At 39.3% G+C, this 21,509-nt stretch overlaps 1 protein-coding gene across 1 annotated transcript in view; it reads left to right on the forward strand.

Moving 5' to 3' along the window:
• Positions 1–21,509, forward strand: part of LOC142144014 (solute carrier family 12 member 9-like) — a 174,517-nt gene that overhangs the window by 23,313 nt on the left and 129,695 nt on the right. Inside the window, exons 3-4 of the mRNA XM_075202355.1 lie at positions 17,749–17,883; positions 19,211–19,507. Of these exons, the coding sequence (XP_075058456.1) occupies positions 17,749–17,883; positions 19,211–19,507 (432 nt within the window). The remainder of the gene's footprint in view (positions 1–17,748; positions 17,884–19,210; positions 19,508–21,509) is intronic.

The raw sequence follows: 21,509 nt of genomic DNA on the forward strand, positions 1-21,509 counted from the left end.
GCTCAGTCTTGGACCACGCCTCTCATGGTTACCTAAATATCTTCTGGGTTATAGTATGCAGATGATTCCCAAATCCATCTTTCTTCTCCATATACAACCCCTATGTTTACCTAGATGAACAGACTGCCTTTCTCCTTTCCTGTTATTTCTTTTTTTTTAAATAAATGCCAATCTTTTCAGGAATGTACATAGGTGCACACGTCATACTTGTTCTGCAGCTTGGAACCTTCATGTCTGTACTGATATTGAATGTGGCTTGTCTTTCCTATAAGGAACTACTGGGGCTTTTAATCATAAAACCTGGAGAGTGGATTACGCTCTAAGGGACAATCGCCTACTATAGGAGCTCACTTGGCTTTGATCCAGGTGTTCATGAAAAGGATCCCTATGACAGATACAGTTCCCACTATTCACTTCCATCCCTGTTTCTCCAATTCTCCATACCATGTCAAGCCATATTAGACATTACTCCTTACATTTCTTCTCCAAGTCTTATTACTTCAACCAATGTAATAACACAAGAATATACCTATTTATATACCAGATTCTATACACTCAACCAGCCTTGTATTAATCCACATTGTCTATTGCAACTTCTCTTAATTACTTTCCACTCTGTTCATTAGTCTGTCCTTCTGTCCAGTCTCATAGGCTCATCCACACCTTGTTTTGCTCCATATCTGTGCTTCTATAGTACTAGTCCATGCACTGGTGCTATAGAATAATAATAATAGTAATATTCTTATTATTATTACTATTATTATTAATATTATTATCCTATATTATTATTGAACTTATTCCATAGTTCTTTAATAATATTGTACATTTAAAATTATTTTGCTTGCCTGGAAAAACTCATTAACTCTACTCCTCCTTATTTCACAACCGATCACTCCTGTAGGATGTCTAGGCTTCAGAAATGATCTATTACTCTCATCTTCCTTCATTTTCTCACAACTCCAAGGCTACTTCTCTACTGCACTTAATTTCTGCAGTTTCCAAGATCTGTCTAGTCACTGCATCCTTCAAAACATTGACTTAAGATCCAAATCTTCTTTAATCTGCCTTTGAATCCCTCTCAACCTCACCTGTCTATTTTACACCCCCACTGTTTGACCAATTTTATAAACCACAAGTCCTAATCCGTCTTCTTGTCTCATATTTTCCCTGCCCTGTTAGACTATAAGCTCTAATGCGCAGGAGAATATCTCTCCCTTCAGACGGTTTGTAATTGTAAATCAGTTTACATGCTTATGTCAATATCTGTAATTTTCCAACTAATACAGCACTACCGATAATGTCAGGTGCTGCATAAAATAAATGATAACAATAATAACATTGTCGGATGAGGCAGTCATAAGAATGTTTTCTGCATACAGTTATTCTACTGAATTTATTTAATGGGCTGAATGCCAGTGCTCCCTTTGGAGGGTTAGGTGTTTGGGAATTTTCATCAGTGAACCTAAGTTAGTACTGACTGTCATATTGCTGTTACCTGTACTTCCCACTGGAGGGCAGGCTAGTCCTTAGTGAGGGATTTGTGCTGTGTAGCGGTAGGAGGTCTCGGTTTATCTAAAGAGATGATAATATACGGTATTATGAAGTCTCTATTTAACATATTGCACAAAATTGAAGCATCGCTAATCGGTTATTGGGACCATTCAATACAAATGTATTAATCTAGTATGTAAATATGTATATACATGCAACAATTAATAATTGTAAATAAATAAAACAATTAACAATAACATCTATTAATAGCTTTTAAAGAAGAAAATAGGGTAAGCTCACTTATACAGATTATAGTTGTATAAATGTTCTTTAGCATAAAAATATAAATTGATTGAATGAATAGCATTTATAGCATTTAAACAAGTATATATAAAATCAACACTTATCCAATACAAATTGGAGGTAGACTAGACAGCTATAGGTCTAAAAACCAGACTAATTCTGACACATTAGGAACCAAAGCACAGTCTCAAAATGCAAAATAAAGTCCTTGACATAATAGCAATCACGTACTAACTGCCATAAAAGCCCTTCAATTAGGAACACAATACAGTGTGTATATAAGAGGAACATTATCCAAATAGTAGAGCTGAATAACCAGGTAATCACAGTTCACTGTTATAATGCATATGGTTGTACTTCTAACTTAAATCTTCTTTGCTTCAGCTAAGTTTGGCAAGCTAATGAAAAAAAAAATTCAGGCCAATTTGAACAACTGTTGCTGGTACTGCAGTTCTTTAATATAAACGTAATCATTGGTTTGCGTTCCCCTGGACTTTTTCCAGTTGTATTATGGTATTTGGAAACTTGTTGACCAGAAATTGACTGCATGTGGTAGGTAAGGTGTTAGTGAGGATTATACTTTCCTCCAGGAAGCATGTTTTATTTCTACAGGATAATATTGTTCTAGTTTTAGCTGTCGCTGATTAACTTTTGGTCTTGCTGTTACACAGTTTGTGGTCTACACTCACTCCCAAATCCTTCAAACATTCACACTAGAGATTTCTATTTAAAGTGTAAATTGTACAGACATAATCTCTCAAAATTCATTACTTTATTCTTTCCAATTGAACCATCATTTACCAGCTTTGTACCCCAATTCCCCATATATTCATTATAGTAGAGATTTACAAACATAATATAAGATTTAATATTGGAGCAAATATGGAGAAATATACAACACTGTTGTTTCCGTTTGCATTACTGAATAATGATGATACAATTAGGAAGACCACAGTGCATAGCTGGCATAACATAACCATCTTCTCGCTGGTTTGGAAAGGAGATGAATCTTACGCTGTGGCATCTTATGATGGAGTATTGCAAGGACACTAATCCATTTGTCTATACACCTCCTATTATGCAATCTGAAGAACAGTCACTCTTGGGGGATGTCCCTGAGAACTTGGAAGCTGCTTCTTTAGGATATATTTGGTCTATTGCACTGAATGCAGGAGAAATTAATATAAGCATATATGGAAATGGACACAGAGCAATAGAGCTATGTTTTTTAAAGTTATTTATTGCATGTTTCATAGAATCAATTAAATTGGACAGAATTTCTACCTTGAGCCAGATTTGCCTATTATTATAACATTGCTCAGTCAACCACAGTTACTTCACATTTCTTTTGTATGAACTGCAGATAGCTGTTTTCAGAGGTTCAGGAAACAGATGTCATTTTAGTCCTCTACGATGTGCAAAAGGCAGTTTGGGCTATTTAAAGGTCAAGTTCACTCTAACATCTTCAATTTTTGAATAAGTATGGGTTATGAGGCATGTTCCTGCCAAAGACAGACACATTAATGGTCTGGTGATAAAGATTTCATTCCACTAACCCTAATAAGCCAGGGAATTTGGGTCCTGAGACCCCTCCAAGGGAGAGACTACTGTAATGTTTCCCTGATCTGAACACACATGTGCCAGTTCAGTCCTTCACTCCTGATGTGTAATTCACACACAAGTTAGGGGTCAGCATGACCATATTTGTGTGCCCAACTGTAACAGAGAATGGGGTTATTTAACATATAGCCGAGCACAGTCTTCTAACTCCTGATGCCTCTTTCCCACTTCTAACTCGTTTCTCTGCCCGCCTAAACCACCTCCCCTTCCGCCTGAACCAGTGCCGTAACTATAAATTTTGGTGCCCTGGGCAAGACAGGGCACCGGCACCCCCCATCTAAGCAGGGGGGGGGGGGGCGGAGGGTTGGTAGGAGGACAGAAAGAGAGAGAGAGATTTTAACTTACCAGAGTTTGATGCTTCAGCTGTTAAGTTACGCCGTGCATTTGGAACGCAAACTCTGGTAAGTTAAAATCTCTCTCTCTTCAGCCCTTAAGCGGAACTTAAGGGCTGAAGGCAGGTAGCGGGCGGCTTCTGCGCCTCCTTGGCTTTGCGCCTTGGGCGACGGCACCGTCCGCACCACCCTCGTTACGGCACTGGCCTTCACAGCCCATGATTTTGCCACCTACTTCAAAAATAAATTTAACACTATTTGACAAGATATTTCCTCCTGCTAGCTCCTGTACATCCCACCAACCTTCTACAATCTCCTATCCATTCATTCTCTCCACTTACTGAAGACGAAGTCTCTGCATTAATTTTGTCATCTCACCATATAAAACCTGTCCCCTTGATCCCACTCCATCCCAATCTTCTCAGCTCTTATCCCCCCACTGCATGCCTGCCTCTAGTTCATATATATAACCTCTCCACTGCCATATTCCCATATAACAACATGCTCATCTCACCAATCCTAAAGAAACAAGCTTGACCCAGCCTCTCTAACTACCTCCCTATTTCTCTCTATTTGCCTTCAAAGTACTTGAGCAACTTGTGTACAAATGCCTATCTCACTTTTCTCCCAAGACTCCCAAACCTGCCTCTCCTTCCCTGACCTCACATCTTCTGTGCTATCTTGTGTAACTTATCTCTCTATACTATCTCCACATGGGTGTCCCAATGCTACCTAAGGCTCAACATGTCTACAAGAGTGCTTATCATCATCTCTCCTCCCAGAGTTGCCACCTTTCCTCAAACCCCCCTCATCATCAGCAACCGAAAAAAAATCCTCAATCTCCCAAGCACACTTCCTTGGTGTCACACTTGACTCAGCCCTCTGCTTTATTCTTACATCCAGTTTCTCTGCCAGTCCTGTTTCCTCCATCTCCGAAATATTGCTAGAATATTCTATTTTCTTACCCAACATGCAACCAAAACTACCTTCAATATAGGCAAGGCCTCCAGTTTCAGAGGGAGCAATGCAGCCCCACATCATTATAGATCCTCCACTATGTTTATCAGTAGGTAGAGTGTTCTTCTCCTTAAAAGCTTTATTTTGTTCTCTATAAACAAATCGCTGGTCTGCAGTGCCATAGTGATCTATTTTGGTTACATCTGTCCATAGAACAATTGTCTGGAAGGATTGTGATTTGTCTGGGTACATTTTGGCCAAGATCAGTCGTTCTTTTTATGTCTTTTTTCAGCTGTGGGGGTCGTCTTTGGCCTTTGCCCATAAAGCCCTTCTTGGTTTAGTGTATGGTACAGGTTGAAACCATCATTCCAGATTGTTCCAGGTCAGCATGCAGCTTTTTGGATACTTTACATGGTGTTTTTTCCACAGTTTGTACAAACCTGTGAAAACTTCTCTTATAGATTTTCCTTTTTCCTCTACGTCCAGGGAGGTCCTTCACAATTCCATGAGTAGCATACTTCTTAATAACATTACACTCTGTTGAAACTAGGGATGAGCGCACTCGGATTTATGAAATCCGAGCCCACCCGAACGTTGCCGATCCGAGTCGGATCCGAGACAGATCCGGGTATTGGCGCCAAATTCAAATCTGAAACTGAGGCTCTGACTCATAATCCCGTTGTCGGATCTCGCGATACTCGGATCCTATAAATTCCCCGCTAGTCGCCGCCATCTTCACTCGGGCATTGATCGAGGGAGGGTGTGTTAGGTGGTCCTCTGTCCTGGTAGATCTCGTGCTGTGCTGTTTAGTTCTGTGCTGTGCTGTTTAGTTCTGTGCTGTGCTGTGCTGTGCTGTGCTGTGTTCTGCAGTATCAGTCCAGTGGTGCTGTGTGCTGTGCTCTGTCCTTCTGAGGTCAGTGGTGCTGCTGGGTCCTGTGCTGTGTCCTGTTCAGTCCAGTGGTGCTGTGTCCTGTGCTCTGTGCTTCTAAGGGCATAGTTATTTCCCCAATATTCCCCTGTGTTTAAAAAAATTAAAAAAAGTTATTTAAAAAAATACCACAAACTAATTTAATTTTTTTCAATTACCACAAAATTTGCACAACCAATCCTGCAGTATAAGCCCATTGGTACTGCAATATTACCAAGTTCACACATTCAGCAGTAAAAGTCCAGTGGTACTGCAATATATATTACAAAGTTCACACATTCTGCAGTATCAGTCCAGTGGTGCTGTGTCCTGTGCTCTGTCCTGCTGAGTTCCGTAGTGCTGCTGGGTCCTGTGCCGTGTCCTGTTCAGTCCAGTGGTGCTGTGTCCTGTGCTCTGTGCTTCTAAGGGCATAGTTATTTCCCCATTATTCCCAAGTTTTTAAAAAATAAAAAAAAAGTAAAAAAAAATTAAAAATTAAAAAAAAAATATATAATTATAACCAAATTTGCAAAACCAATCCAGCAGTATAAGTCCATTGGTACTGCAATATTACAAAGTTCACACATTCTGCAGTATCAGTCCAGTGGTGCTGTGTCCTGTGCTCTGTCCTGCTGAGTTCCGTAGTGCTGCTGGGTCCTGTGCCGTGTCCTGTTCAGTCCAGTGGTGCTGTGTCCTGTGCTCTGTGCTTCTAAGGGCATAGTTATTTCCCCATTATTCCCAAGTTTTTAAAAAATAAAAAAAAAGTAAAAAAAAATTAAAAATTAAAAAAAAAAAATATAATTATAACCAAATTTGCAAAACCAATCCAGCAGTATAAGTCCATTGGTACTGCAATATTACAAAGTTCACACATTCTGCAGTATCAGTCCAGTGGTGCTGTGTCCTGTGCTCTGTCCTGCTGAGTTCCGTAGTGCTGCTGGGTCCTGTGCCGTATCCTGTTCAGTCCAGTGGTGCTGTGTCCTGTGCTCTGTGCTTCTAAGGGCATAGTTATTTCCCCATTATTCCCAAGTTTTTAAAAAATAAAAAAAAAGTAAAAAAAAATTAAAAATTAAAAATTAAAAAAAAAATATATAATTATAACCAAATTTGCAAAACCAATCCAGCAGTATAAGTCCATTGGTACTGCAATATTACAAAGTTCACACATTCTGCAGTATCAGTCCAGTGGTGCTGTGTCCTGTGCTCTATCCTGCTGAGTTCCGTAGTGCTGCTGGGTCCTGTGCCGTGTCCTGTTCAGTCCAGTGGTGCTGTGTCCTGTGCTCTGTGCTTCTAAGGGCATAGTTATTTCCCCATTATTCCCAAGTTTTTAAAAAATAAAAAAAAAGTAAAAAAAAATTAAAAATTAAAAATTAAAAAAAAAATATATAATTATAACCAAATTTGCAAAACCAATCCAGCAGTATAAGTCCATTGGTACTGCAATATTACCAAGTTCACACATTCTGCAGTATCTTGTGCTACATATAATGGAGACCAAAAATTTGGAGGATAAAGTAGGGAAAGATCAAGACCCACTTCCTTCTAATGCTGAAGCTGCTGCCACTAGTCATGACATAGACGATGAAATGCCATCAACGTCGTCTTCCAAGCCCGATGCCCAATCTCGTAGTACCGGGCATGTAAAATCCAAAAAGCCCAAGTTAAGAAAAAGTAGCAAAAAGAGAAACTTAAAATCATCTGAGGAGAAACGTAAAGTTGCCAATATGCCATTTACGACACGGAGTGGCAAGGAACGGCTTAGGCCCTGGCCCGTGTTCATGACTAGTGGTTCAGCTTCACAGACGGATCTTAGCCCTCCTCCTCCCCCCCCCCCCCTACAAAAAATTGAAGAGAGTTATGCTGTCAGCAACAAAACAGCAAACAACTCTGCCTTCTAAAGAGAAATTATCACAAATGCACAAGGCGAGTCCAAGGATGTTGGTGGTTGTCAAGCCTGACCTTCCCATCACTGTACGGGAAGAGATGAATAGCTTTTTTGGTGTGGGGGCCCAAACAAACCAATCATTTCAGCCAAAGTTGTTTGGTAGGCCCTGTCACTGAAATGATTGGTTTGTTAAAGTGTGCATGTCCTATTTCAACAACATAAGGGTGGGTGTGAGGGCCCAAGGACAATTCCATCTTGGAACTTTTTTTTTTTGCATTATATGACCAATCAACAGTCGTTTGCCATGTTCAAAAAGTAAAACCAAATTTAAAAAAATTCAAGAAATTAAACCAAAAGTAAAATGCCCTGTCATAATTTAAAACAAGAGGTATTGACGTGCTCTAAAACTACTGTATTGTTGTTTATATTTTATAAACACTACACTTGAAAGCTTGAGTCTTTCAATAAAAAAGTAACTGTCCATTGCACGAATATTTGCAACAGGGACAATTTTAGGGTTAAGAAAGTCAACTAATAACACTTCGACGCTGTCTGTCTTTATAAACACTACACTTGGAAGTTGGAGGAGGTATTGTGGCCCCGGCACCAAATTTACTACCGGGGCCACTCCACTGTGCAGTCCATATTTAGGTGTATCAGATATTAAACAACGGTGACAGTTGATGCCCAATTTTTTAATTATATTGTGGCCTCGGTACCAAATTGTGTACCGGGGCCACCACACTACGCAGTCCATACCCTTTTTTGGTGGAATTCTGACCCGTGGAGGGTTTTTTAATTATATTGTGGCCTCGGTACCAAATTGTGTACCGGGGCCACCACACTACGCAGTCAAGATAGATAGATGCGTATCATAGATAAAGTACATTCAGTGGTGTGGGGCAAATTGAAAAATATTCAAAATGCACTGACATTATCAAAAACAAGAGGTTGTCACACGCTAAAACTCCAACATGTATATGATGGAGAGGATGGAGGAGCAGCCGTATGTGTAGTGTAATGCAGACCTGTTGAAGGTTTTTTATATATTTTATTGTGGTGCCCAGTGCCCACTCCTCTACGCAGTCCAGGTACATTTATTGGTGCGATTCATAAAAGTTCAGGGTTTTTAATATATATTGTGGTGACCCACTCCTCTACGCAGTCCAGGTACATTTATTGGTGCGATTCATAAAAGTTCAGGGTTTTTAATATATATTGTGGTGACCCACTCCTCTACGCAGTCCAGGTACATTTATTGGTGCGATTCATAAAAGTTCAGGGTTTTTAATATATATTGTGGTGACCCACTCCTCTACGCAGTCCAGGTACATTTATTGGTGCGAATCATAAAAGTTCAGGGTTTTTAATATATATTGTGGTGACCCACTCCTCTACGCAGTCCAGGTACATTTATTGGTGCGAATCATAAAAGTTCAGGGTTTTTACTATATATTGTGGTGACCCACTCCTCTACGCAGTCCAGGTACATTTATTGGTGCAAATCATAAAAGTTCAGGGTTTTTAATATATATTGTGGTGACCCACTCCTCTACGCAGTCCAGGTACATTTATTGGTGCGAATCATACAAGTTCAGGGTTTTTAATATATATTGTGGTGACCACTCCTCTACGCAGTCCAGAAAGATACCTCGTTGCAACGTTTTGGACTAATAACTATATTGTGAGGTGTTCAGAATACACAGTAAATTAGTGGAAATGCTTGTTATTGAATGTTATTGAGGTTACTAATAGCATAGGAGTGAAAATAAGCCCAAAAACTTGATTTTTAAACTTTTTATGTTTTTTCCAAAAAAAATCCGAATCCAAAACCTTAAATCCGAACCGAGACCTTTCGTCAAGTGTTTTGCGAGACAAATCCGAACCCCAAAAATAATGAAAATCCGGATCCAAAACACAAAACACGAGACCTCAAAAGTCGCCGGTGCACATCCCTAGTTGAAACTGGGATGCCCAGGTCTTTGGAGATGACTTTGTACTCTTAAGAGGTGTTTGGTGATAGTAGCACTTCTAATACTCTCAGGCAGCTCTCTTGTCTTCACCATTGTGACAAAGTAACAGGGGATAAAAAGCAGCCTTTTTAAACATTAAATCTATCATTTATTGGTTAATTCAAGTAATGTGCACAAGTTATCATAGGTGACTAGAGTTTCTAATTTATCACACTATAGTCTAATCTAGCTATTTTTTTCAAATTGATTTGAATTGCTTAAATTGTATCATGGCAGTCTTTAGCTTTTATAGTTTTTCCTTCTATTGCTTATTCAAATTGTTATTGTTTTATCCTTAGCTGTTCGGTGCCAAACATAAATGTCTATAGACCAAAAATGTTTCACTTTATTCTTTTTTTTCAGGAAATAATGTATATGATGTACTTACAATTCAGGGGTGCCATTAATGCTGACCACAGCTGTATGGAAGATAGATAGTAAAGCTATCTAAAAGTGTACAAAGCAATACATTTAAGTAAACTTATGCTGGAAACCCCCTTTAACTCATTTAAAACTTTACATGTACAATTATAAATGTTACTGACTAATACTATTACTAGTATTTTAAATTTTGAAATTGTATACTTATAATCGGATGCAAACAATGTATATAGTTATATAGTTATGTTGGCACTGTGCTAGTTCCTGCCTCGGGGCATTTGGTGATTACTGACACTGCTAGTTCCTGGGTAATTGGCAAACGCTGGCATTGTGCCATTTCCTGGCTCTGGGCTGCCAGTTTGCACAGGCACTAGTGGTAGCTCCAGGCAGAATATGACCACAGGTTGTGTGCTAGTTCCTGGCTCTAGGCAGCTGGCAATCACAGGCACTGTGCTAGCTTCTCTATTATACATACCCCTGTTTTATTATATATTGTATGCCAAGTATTTATTATATCTTACCAGTTCCATTGTGCTGCAGTGTGTGGAATATATGGTCCTCCATATAGCAGCAGTTTCCTCCATGCAGATCAGTAGAGCATACTTTCCAACTTTCTGTTGGTGAAATCCGGGAGCCTGCAGAGGAGGTGGGCGTAACGGGGGGGGGGCTCAAATGGCGTCATTTTGGACCCGCCCCATGACGTGATGACGCAAAATGCGTCATTTGACAGCGGGGGGCGGGGCCAAACGCCGCAATTCACCGGGAATCGCGGCGTTTGGGACTTAATTCTGCCCACTTCACTAGGAAGTGGGCAGAATTATCCAGATGCGGGGGATTGCCACACTCGCCCGGGAGCAAAATGCGGGAGTCTCCCGGATATTTCGGGAGAGTTGGCAAGTATGCAGTAGAGGTTAGGAGCCTGACTCTGCTATCTCACATTATCAGAGTTTCTGTGTAGTACAGTGTCAGAGCAGTGCACCTATTCTGGATTTTTATCATGCTAATAAAGTATATTCACTTTTAGCTCAGCCGCTAGCAGGGAGATCAGGTGCACAAGCTGAAATTGCTTAAAAATTATTAGAGTTGAAAAAAAACATTTACAAATGGATTTAGAATTACAGCTTTAGCAAATCAAGCTATTCAATCCGGGATAAATTATCTGTTTTCAGAACGTGGGTAAAACCCTATACTTAGAGAAGCTGTAGTGGATTTCACAATAATGCTTAAAACCGGCTACATATGGGTTAAGTTGGACTATTTCTTCTTAAATCTGCATCAATTATTTTCTGCCATGGCACTGTACATGTCGGATAGAAAACTGCACAGGAGACAATGGGTCCTTCATATCATATTCAGAGTGCAGAAATGTGCAGAGGATTTATTTCCACGATACTCATTTTCCATTCTGCCTTTTAAGACGCACCCCAGAGGGAATGGAACAAAGGAGACCCGCAGCGTTAAAACTACACCACGCTCCGCACAATGGAACACGGAAAAGGGATTTTAGCCTTTCATTTTCCTAAAGAAAAACTGTTCATCTTACCATTATCCAAGGCTTTAAATTGAGCAGCCCACACATTTATAATGTCCTACATGTATCAGTAATTATAGAGCCTCAGAAGAAAACTGACCAGACGTGGACTGGAGAAACTATGCAGAGGAGACAGCGTATCCAGTATATAATTTCCCAGCTAGCTAGTCAGTGCAACTACTAACCACTTTACCCAGTTTTTCCTAAGAAAGCATTTCATTTAATTGTTTTATTTTATGTAACTGCCAATTGTATTTATCTGGTACATAATTTCCTACCTGTACTGAATTAACTGATGTTAAAAATACATTTGGCAGCAAATTAATTCAGCACAAGTTACTGCAATATCAAAGTAAGTAGAGATATGCTTAAAGGAAAGTCTATCTTGTTTCCCCCTACCTGTCCCTTCCAGGGGTTCTTAACGGTTTTGGCGGTCTGCACCTCTTTGATTCTCAAAAAAAGTTGAACAAAATGTTCAGATTGTTATGTCAGGAAAGCAAAAAATTACTTTTATGTATATAATATTAATTAGTTGGGTCACTGCTATATTCCACAGATCATTTTGGACACTGGTTTAACTAATTATTTATATGATCTACAAATTCAGATGTTAAAAATGATTTCCTGTTAACAATTGACCATGATGACTCGCACCCCCAGAAATGTTGCACCCCCACAATGTTGCATTGCAGCCCAGGTGTGCACACTTTGCACACTTCCCAGATTAACCATTGCATTAGCATATGCATCAGCCTAAGGCTGTGTACCTGTGGTGCTTTGTATGTGCCTACAGTATTATCATCTTGAGTTTCAGTCAGCAGCTTGCAAAATGAAATATACACATCTAGTAGTATTATGACCAGTGAGGTACGTGGATAGTAAACAAAGCATTCATACTGAATGCTACATGGAGGGACACTTGCTTTTCATGCAGTGATGGTCAATCAAGTGCTGATACCTTTTGTATGCTTACACAGTGATAAATGATCACTATTCCACAGTGGGTTGGCCTTCACCCTGTTTTGAGATTCTACTGGAGTCCATACACTATTTATTACATGGCTTGTACCACTAGTGAGGACAAGTATGTAATAAGCTATTTATTGCCACTAACATACGTATACCTGCACCTGCTAAGGCAGTTTGTGAGTGTATAATGATATTTGTTGTAGTGAACATAAATTGTGTATACTTATTGGGTTTACTGTGGTCACCCGAGCTGCTCAGGTTTGAGTGCCTGCGGTGAAAGTGCTCTGGTTATCCACCACCTCATCACTATCTTATATCTTGGGAATCTCCTTATGTGAAAGATTTGTTGATTTAGTAGTACAGCTTTGTACGTCATATGTATCATATAATAAATATATAATAAAGATATTTATTTATTTGGCTGTGATCTTCTGTTCCCTCTTGGCTCGCAACTATCCTTTGTTCCCCACATCAACTCTATATTTACATCATGCTGCTTAAATCTAAAAAACATTTCCAGAATACGTACATATCTCATTAAAGACACTGCAAAAACTATAATTCATGCACTCCTCATCACAATCTATTTTGCATGCAACAAATTGTTTTACATTTGCTGAGTCACTCTGTCAGTCTCTACATTGGTTGCCTGTCAATGAATCCAATATAAAATTCTTCTACTAACATACAAGGCCATCAACAAAATTGCCCCAACTTACATCTCCTCACTTGTCTCAAAATATCTCCCAACTCGACACCTCTGTTCTGCAAAAGATATGTGTCTCTCTTACACTCTCATCACTTCCTCCCATTCTCGGTTACAGGACTTTTTCAGGCTGCACCCACTTTAAGGAACTCCCTCCCTCACACCACAATAGTTTCCTCTAGTTTTCAAACCTTCAAGCGTTCTCTGAAAACCCACCTCTTCAGACAAGCTTATAATATTCCTCTACCACCCTCTTAATCTCCCTAGGTTACCCTATTACCACCCTCTACACAGCTAACACAAAACAACAACCCTCTGACCAACATAATTGTGTAACTGAGCATACAGCCTACTTAATACTTTGCATTCTAGCTGGAAAAATATTCAATATGATGTAGCACTTACCCCTGTGTATCCAACCAGTATCCCATAGATTGTAATCTTGCGATTAGGGCCTTCTTACCTATATGTATATATGCATTACCCAGTATTGTTTTATTACTGTTTGTACCCAATTGTAAAGTGCTACGGAATCTGCTGGCGCTATATAAATAAATGATGATGATGTTCCCTAAATTATGTTGCTTTTGTGAGGAGGATTCCCCTGTGTAGAGCCTCCTTTCTTCGCTTTAATATTGTTTTTGTACTTTGTCTTAAGGATGCTGCGTTATCATTGGGGTTTTACCATTTATGGCTACTTATTATGCACCTTATTTTCTCTTTAGTCTTTTGCTGATACCTATTCCAGATGATGTCCCTGCAGCAAGTGAACTTCTAGTAACATGGACACTTAGAAAACTTCCTGGTTATGTAAACTCACATTGCCTTTGTGGACTACATGCTGTACAGATATCAGGTGTAAGAGACACGGGTGAGGACACGCAGGAAAAGCCAGACCTGTAATGCTGACACTTGTTAGTAGGAGCGATCACTGTATGTAGTCTTGTCATATTCTTTTTTCTATAGCAAACATATTAATCTGTACAATGCACTGTGAAAAACAAACATTTTCACAATTGTGTAGCAGTGTGGTAATTTGATTTGCTTTTTTGTATTAATGAACAAGTCCTTAGATCAAAATTAGAGGGGCTGTGCATGACAAATGGCAACATACAAAATAAAAATTAAATGTAATGAATGAAAATGGAAGAGATTTATAGAGAAGATAATAAAAATCATTCAGTGAATTGCAGAGATTGGCAAAGATGATTGGGAAGAGCGAGCGTGGGTTGATTAGTAAATGATTGCAGACTTATGCAGTGCTTCATCTAAAAGATATTTTACTAATCATTCTCACAGGTGAATAAATGGCACACAGGTAGGAGCGGTAAGTGTTAGGGACTGTACAAAACTTATGTACGCATCTCATATAATGTATTATTTATGAAAATGCTAATTTTCTGATGTGGTTTCCGGAAAAAAAAGTTTTATATTAATAGTTTGACTTTAAAGTCTAGAGAAAGCATCTGCTTTGTCCCTCATATCGTTGCGATGTCCCTGGTTTCTGGTTGCAGACCTTTGCATGAATAGATGTTTATGGTAGAATAGGCCATTTTCAGCAACACACACTTAGAGTTTCTCCATTCTGTTAAATACTGATCTGCGCTGTATTTGTAAATTTGCATTTCATAGACTTTACATTCTATGAATAGAGCTAAGTTAGTCATTCATTCTACTATATGATGAGGTTGGGGTAGGACTGGAAATGCTGAAGTCCAAATTGTGCTTGTAAAAAATTTCATGATAAAATGCAAAAGGCAGAAATATAGCCAAACAGTTTTGAAATGTTCACTCAGCTGTATTCCTAGTGACTGGCTGCGTTCTCATGAATATTTTCTAAGATCACAAAAGGGCTGCATTCACTATATGAGGGTAACAGGTACACAGGAATTACAGCAATATCAGATATCAGCTACTAAACAGTTAGCCCTGCCCACAAATCATTATATCTCTCTCCTCCGGAACTAGACTAGACCATACTTGCCAACTTTTGAGGTCTCCCCTCTGGGAAAACCCGGAGGGAGGTCAGCTGGCAAGTGTGGCAAGGGTAGTGGTGACCCCATTGCGTCACAGTAGCCCCATTCATGGTCACAATTGCGCTGTAATGTGTTGTGTGTGTGGGGGGGGGGCTTAACTGCGTGAGTTGTGTCATTAAGCCACGCCCCTCCCTGGATATAGGAGATTGCCCACTGTTCCGCTAGTCCAGAAGGACTCCCCTGAAATTCGGGAGCCTCATAGATTTAAATTTTTTTGCTTACTGGTCATTTAGTAGCTTGCAGAAGGACGAAATTGCAATCAATGGTGGACTGCTGCATGGGGGAGGGGGGGGGGGGTGCCTGAAAGCAGACATCTCCTTCAATTCATTCTGCTAATTTCACCTTCTGCAATTTATTAACAATCTGTAATTACAATTGTAAAGCGCTACGGAATTTGCTGGTGCTATATAAATAAATGTTGATGATGATGATGATGTAATAATCCCAGTTATCTTTTCTAGTTCTCGGTTGCTCATAAAACTGTTCATTTAGGCATGGTGAATGGTGACAGATGTGCCTTGTCTGAATGGCACCACAAATTATGCTTGTTGTAAATATATCACTTTTAACATCCCGAGGATGTGCAGAAATCTACTGTATCTTGTCCACATGAGGGGACATTAGTAAGCGCATCCTCTAATAATTGAACAGTTTCTTTGCGGTAATAAATAGTCAAAACTATATATCCTTATTTATTGTATACCATTTGATTTGCTCGACATGGGCAATCAGAGGATATACTGTATATCTATTGTCAGTTTCTGTTTTCTGCAATTTTGTTGTGTTGAGGCAGAAATCATTGAAAAGATATAATTTTCACTATTACAGTGTCTTAAAATGTGGGAGAAAGATTGTTCCCTGTTGGAGAGTAGAACATCGTTACTTATCAACAGTATGATTTACTCTTTAAAGACTATCAGGTTGAAGTAATTTCCCTTTTGCAAAAGGCAGTCTTTTTCCCTGCTAAAACAAAATATAAAATTTGCTGTGCTCAAGGTGGACCTGTCATCCACAAAGAAAAGGGAGTTAGTAGTGTTTGTATTATAACTCAAATTAACTTGCAATAGGCTCAAAATTGGTTCAAAATAGGCTAAGTCAAAATAGGTGAGAGGTGCAGGATTTTATAGAAACATATAAACATCATAGCTGCTTAATAAAACAAATGGGTTGAACATATGTTGTTCCTTAGGTAAATGGGAGGCCTGTTTTGAAATTTAAAAGTGTTACAAATGACTTTATATAAATATAGGGTCAACTGCGCTCCCTGAAGATTGCAACCACTAGCGGGAGTGAGGGATTCCGCAGTCCCCAGTATATGGTACATGCAAAAGTACCTCCCTTGGCGCAATATACATCACAATGAAAAATGTGGATAAAAATAAACCTATTATTTATTCATATTTGCAACATGAGTACTAAAAGTCCTGGGCAGAGCTAAATTAGTCCACATAAATAAGAACAGAGGACCCATATAAATGTAATTACAAATGGGCAACCATAACATACATAGCACAGAACGTAGACATGAACACTGGTAACAGTGGGATTCCAGTGAGGCTCAATAAAAACTGAGCAATCTGCCCCCATAGATGGTAGAAAGGGGGCAGATTGCTCAGTTTGTATGTGGACTAATTTAGTTCTGGCCAGGACTTTTAGTATCCATGTAGCAAATATGAATAAATAATAGGTTTATTTTTATCTACATTTTCATTGTGATATATATTGCGCCGAGGGAGTTACTTTTGCATTTACAAATGACTTTCTGACATGCTAAGGAGCAACTAATACAACGCTATTGCCAAATCTTTGACAGAACTCGATAAAGCTTGGAGAGGCCAGTCACTTCCAACTGTAACTATGCAGCAAGATATAATACACATTCCAATAGTGGATCACATCATTATTGTTTTATTTTCTTGCCTTTTGAAATCTTGATAATATCTCATTAGATTGTCTTAAAACTTACAGTGCACCTCAAATCCAGAATGATTGTGTCCAGGTCTTTGACACACAATTCATTATGTATTATATTGCGCACCGCAGGCAACGCTTGACAAAAACGTTCTTGAAATGTGGTCTGTAAAGCATAAAACTAGTCTACAACAGTTTTTATGTGGCAAATTAAAATACATATTGCCATCCGGAATATAACTCCTGAGCAGGGTCCTCTCTCTTAGGGGTAAATTTATCAAGCTGTGAGTTTCCGGTGGGTTTGAAAAGTGGAGATGTTGCCTATAGCAACCAATCAGATTCTAGCTATCATTTATTTATTACATTCTACAAAATGACAGCTAGAATATGATTGGTTGCTATAGGCAACATCTCCACTTTCAAACCTGCAACTTGATAAATTTACCCCCTAGTGTTTATCTTACGTAAATGTGGGGCTCTTAATTATTATAATTCTGTAAATGTCTTTTGTACGTATGTTATTTGTAATTTTGTTGTGCGTTCTAACCCCCCGTGTACGGCGCTATATCAGACATGTGATAATCTTTGATAACTAATCTTTATCAACTAATGGTGATTCATATGATGCACTGTGCTATTGTATTGTATATCTCTATACTGCTTGCTTCTCATAATATGTCTATAGTACCCTTGACACAAACACTCAGACATGATCAGCCGGGCACTTGGACCTGAGTTTGGTGGCAGTATTGGTATCATGTTCTTCTTTGCTAATGTGTGTGGCAGCGCTCTATACATTCTTGGCCTAGTAGAGACCATCATGGCTATGTTTGGAATCTCAGGTGAGAGATGGGTATGATACTATGCAGTATACAAATGTAAATTTACACAATATATATATTTATAAATGCTACTTCTTAAGTTTTAATAATTATATTATGCATTTTTTCCCAACTTTCCTGCAACACAAACGGTATAATTATTGGCCTAGGGAACTGTTAAACATCTTATTGTTCCTTTTTAGCAACAACACTTGCCTGGAATGTTATTTTTTAGCATGTTGCTATTCCCTAAGGGGCAGCAATGGTCTCATAGTTTGAAAGATGAAACAAGCATGATGTTTTGTATAATTCTTAGTTTGATCAGACATTTTCCTTCTCCCAGCTCTCTATTTCTCTTGTTGCAAACTCCTTTTACTGGGCTCCTGATGCTCTTCAATTTGCATGAGCAGAAAAGTCTCCCTGAAGTGAAATTTGAAAAGTTGCTACCGCTGCCTCTGCTCATCAGTGATTCCTCTGCCTTGATGAAGACGCATGAGATAAACACACTCTCTGCCTCTCTTCCCCCGAGACACAAGTACAGAGCGCTCTGATCTGCTCTCGGAAATCACGGCTCGCTGTCCCTTCTTAAAAATGTTGTTTACTTCTAATTTTCCACTCATTTCACGCCAATCTAGAGATGGACGGAACGTAATCATGAATATGATGCTGAGATGGAAGCAGCGACGGTTCCGTCGCTGTCAGGATGAGCACTGTATTTTAACCCATTCTTTACTGACTTCTGCAGCTTTTGCTACATCCACACTTATATGTGCAATACAGGTTCTAATAGTGCAGAAGCTGAGAAATAAAAGGGAATAGGGAAGCTTGCTGCACTAACAGTGTAGCTCCCTGTTTCCATCCTGACTGGCTACTTAATATATCAAAATGAATATAACCTGTCTTGGCAAATGTGACCTTTACTATGTGTTATAGAAAGGGTATTGCTTCAAGTAATACAAATGCATGACGTAATGGAGCTACCAAATCTTGCTGTCTGGGCTGGCATTCACCTCAATAAGTATTGCGTAGACCAATTCCAGGGTTACCTTTCGGGTTTAGCCCGTACCTGTTGGGCACTGACACTGAGTATTGTCTCTGATTTAGGATACAGGTTTTCTCCCATACTTAAAGATAACTCCATTACAACATAGAATGTCAGAGTTGCACAACATGTGCTATTACCAAGGCTTCTTTGTATAAAAAAAACAGTCAGTATCTTGGCTATAATATTTTACATCTAATAAGGTATCTTCTTTTATTTTATTTACATTGTTTTTAGCCTGTTTTATTCATTTACTATGTGTGTGGCTAGCAGAGATCTGATGACTGATCTCTATTTCTTTTCCAGGTCATGACAAAGGTGGCAGTCATATATTTCCTGAGAGCTATTGGTACGAGTTTCTCTATGGCTCAGTCCTGCTCTTTTTGTGCCTCCTTGTGTGCCTGGTTGGAGCCAGCATCTACGCCAAGGCCACCTTTCTCATTTTCATTATCGTCATGGTCGTTCTCATCACTGTCTTTATCAGCTTCTTTGCTGTGAAAGAAAAGGTCGTCCCGATTCCTTTCACAGATGCCAATGGCACACACTGGCACAATGGGACCTTTACCGGTTTCAAGTTTTCTACCCTCAAGGTCAATGTGTACCGTAAGTAACCAACTTAATATGTTGTTTTTAAGTGTGTTAGGGAAGCAGCTACAAATTAGGGTCCATCTATTTCAAGAGAATTGTGTCTATTAATTCACCAAGTGTCTTCATTAGTGTGATTGTAGTATGTTGCCCATAACACTATATACTCCATTCAGATATCCACATGTGATTAAATGCTTTGAACCACATTGCGGCATCTGAACCATCTCCAGCCTCTCTATGGCATTTGTGGAACAAAGAGCTAAATTTCATTTCCCTGATGAATCTTACATTACGGCAGTGTAAAGGTCAGGAGAAAATGAAATTAAAGGAGTCCACTGAGGGATTCTGGCAAGAAGTGGAAAGATTCAGTAATCATCAATTTCTTGCAAAAAGGCTGATGTCACTTATCCTGTGAGTCGTTTTGACCTGTAGAATAAGGACATTTGTAGAACAAAAAGCTGTGAAGATGTATTCTGAATTACAGGGCAGGAAATATCTTGAGTTTACCTTCGGTTTCTTCCTTCCTGCTGGTTTTCATTTCACAGTGAAAGCACTCAGTCATGCCACAATAGTTTGTATCAATGTGCAAAAGACAATGCAAAACAACAATAGACTTAAGTGGCATGTATTTTCTGTGTAATGGTAAGCAGCTTTTTATGCATATACTGCACTACTGCCTCTATGATGTCTCTATTACAGAACGTTACATAGTTTTATCATTACCAATTATTCGGAGAACTCCAGAGGTGTCTGGTATTTCCAGAAGATGCCGGTGTACATGCTAACAATGCCATGTATTAGTAGTTCAATGCCAAACCAAATGCATACTGCAGGACAGGAGATTCTGCACTAGTGCAAACATGGGTTTAAATAAACCAGTAATGTTTTGGGACATCTCATATACGATCATTGTTGTTTGGATTTCAGAGTTCATATTTTCCATATATGTTGTAAAAGGTCCTCAATCAACCTGCTATCACATTTAATCCATTGTTAAGGTACATTTTTCAACATTATATATGTTTCATATAATGTCTGGTAATTAGGGTATATTAGGCCTGCTTATATTTCAGATGTTAAATATTTTCATTTCTTTTTTAAATACAATGATGTGCATGTGTACAGGGCCGGATTAACCCGAGGTCTAACTGGGCTAAAGCCCAGGGGCCTCGGGCATCCATGGGGCCCTTGAAAGTGCTCAGCTGTATTTTTGATCGGTGCAGGGTGCGAGGCGCCCTCAGCCTGATTAATGCTACCGACCAAGTCACTGTAGTCCTTCAGCGCGCCGCGGAAGGACTACAGTGTCAAAAGAACAGTGAGGCAAGCTCTTGGGGGGGCGGCGCGTGGCACACAGGGGGGGAGGCTTCACAGGGAATGGAGGCCCCCTTAGCCCAGGGTCCTTAATCCGGCCCTGCACGTGTATATGTTTGCATTTTTGCTTATGTATACCTGGGTTTAGTAAAACTATCATGAAAATTACAGTTTGTTGTTAGTGACAGTTTCTGAACACTTTGCAAAGCTTAAAAGCAGTGCTATATAAGTTGAGCAATGCCTTAATAAATAAGCAGCTTACTTAAATATCTCATCCCACAAACTAAAATCTCATTATTGTGGATTTTAAACATATGGCAATTCATGAAGCCTGTCTTGCAGAAGTGAGAACCACCCATGGTCTAACCATACTACTGTGCAAAAGTGACTCATTCATTTAGCACATAATCCATGTCCATGGAAGTTCTGTTGAAATAGGTGGACAGTTTCACAAACAGACTTTAAATAGTATTTGTGGGACAATTATGCTGTGTTTCATTAGTAAATGACACCTTCATACTTCCCAGCATGTGTGAATCTATTTGGAGTGGAGACAGAGTGCGTGTACTGCTATGTAGCAGTGGTACACGCACATGAAGGCAAGTGGCCATGTCTCATAGGGGTGTGCCGTGTCACAGTCATGACATGTCATATTCCCTGGGGATGTGTCTAGCGCTTCAGAAATGCTGGTCAGTCCCCAGCCCAC

This window comes from Mixophyes fleayi, chromosome 3, assembly GCF_038048845.1.
Source record: "Mixophyes fleayi isolate aMixFle1 chromosome 3, aMixFle1.hap1, whole genome shotgun sequence".
Classification (NCBI taxonomy): Eukaryota; Metazoa; Chordata; class Amphibia; order Anura; family Limnodynastidae; genus Mixophyes; species Mixophyes fleayi.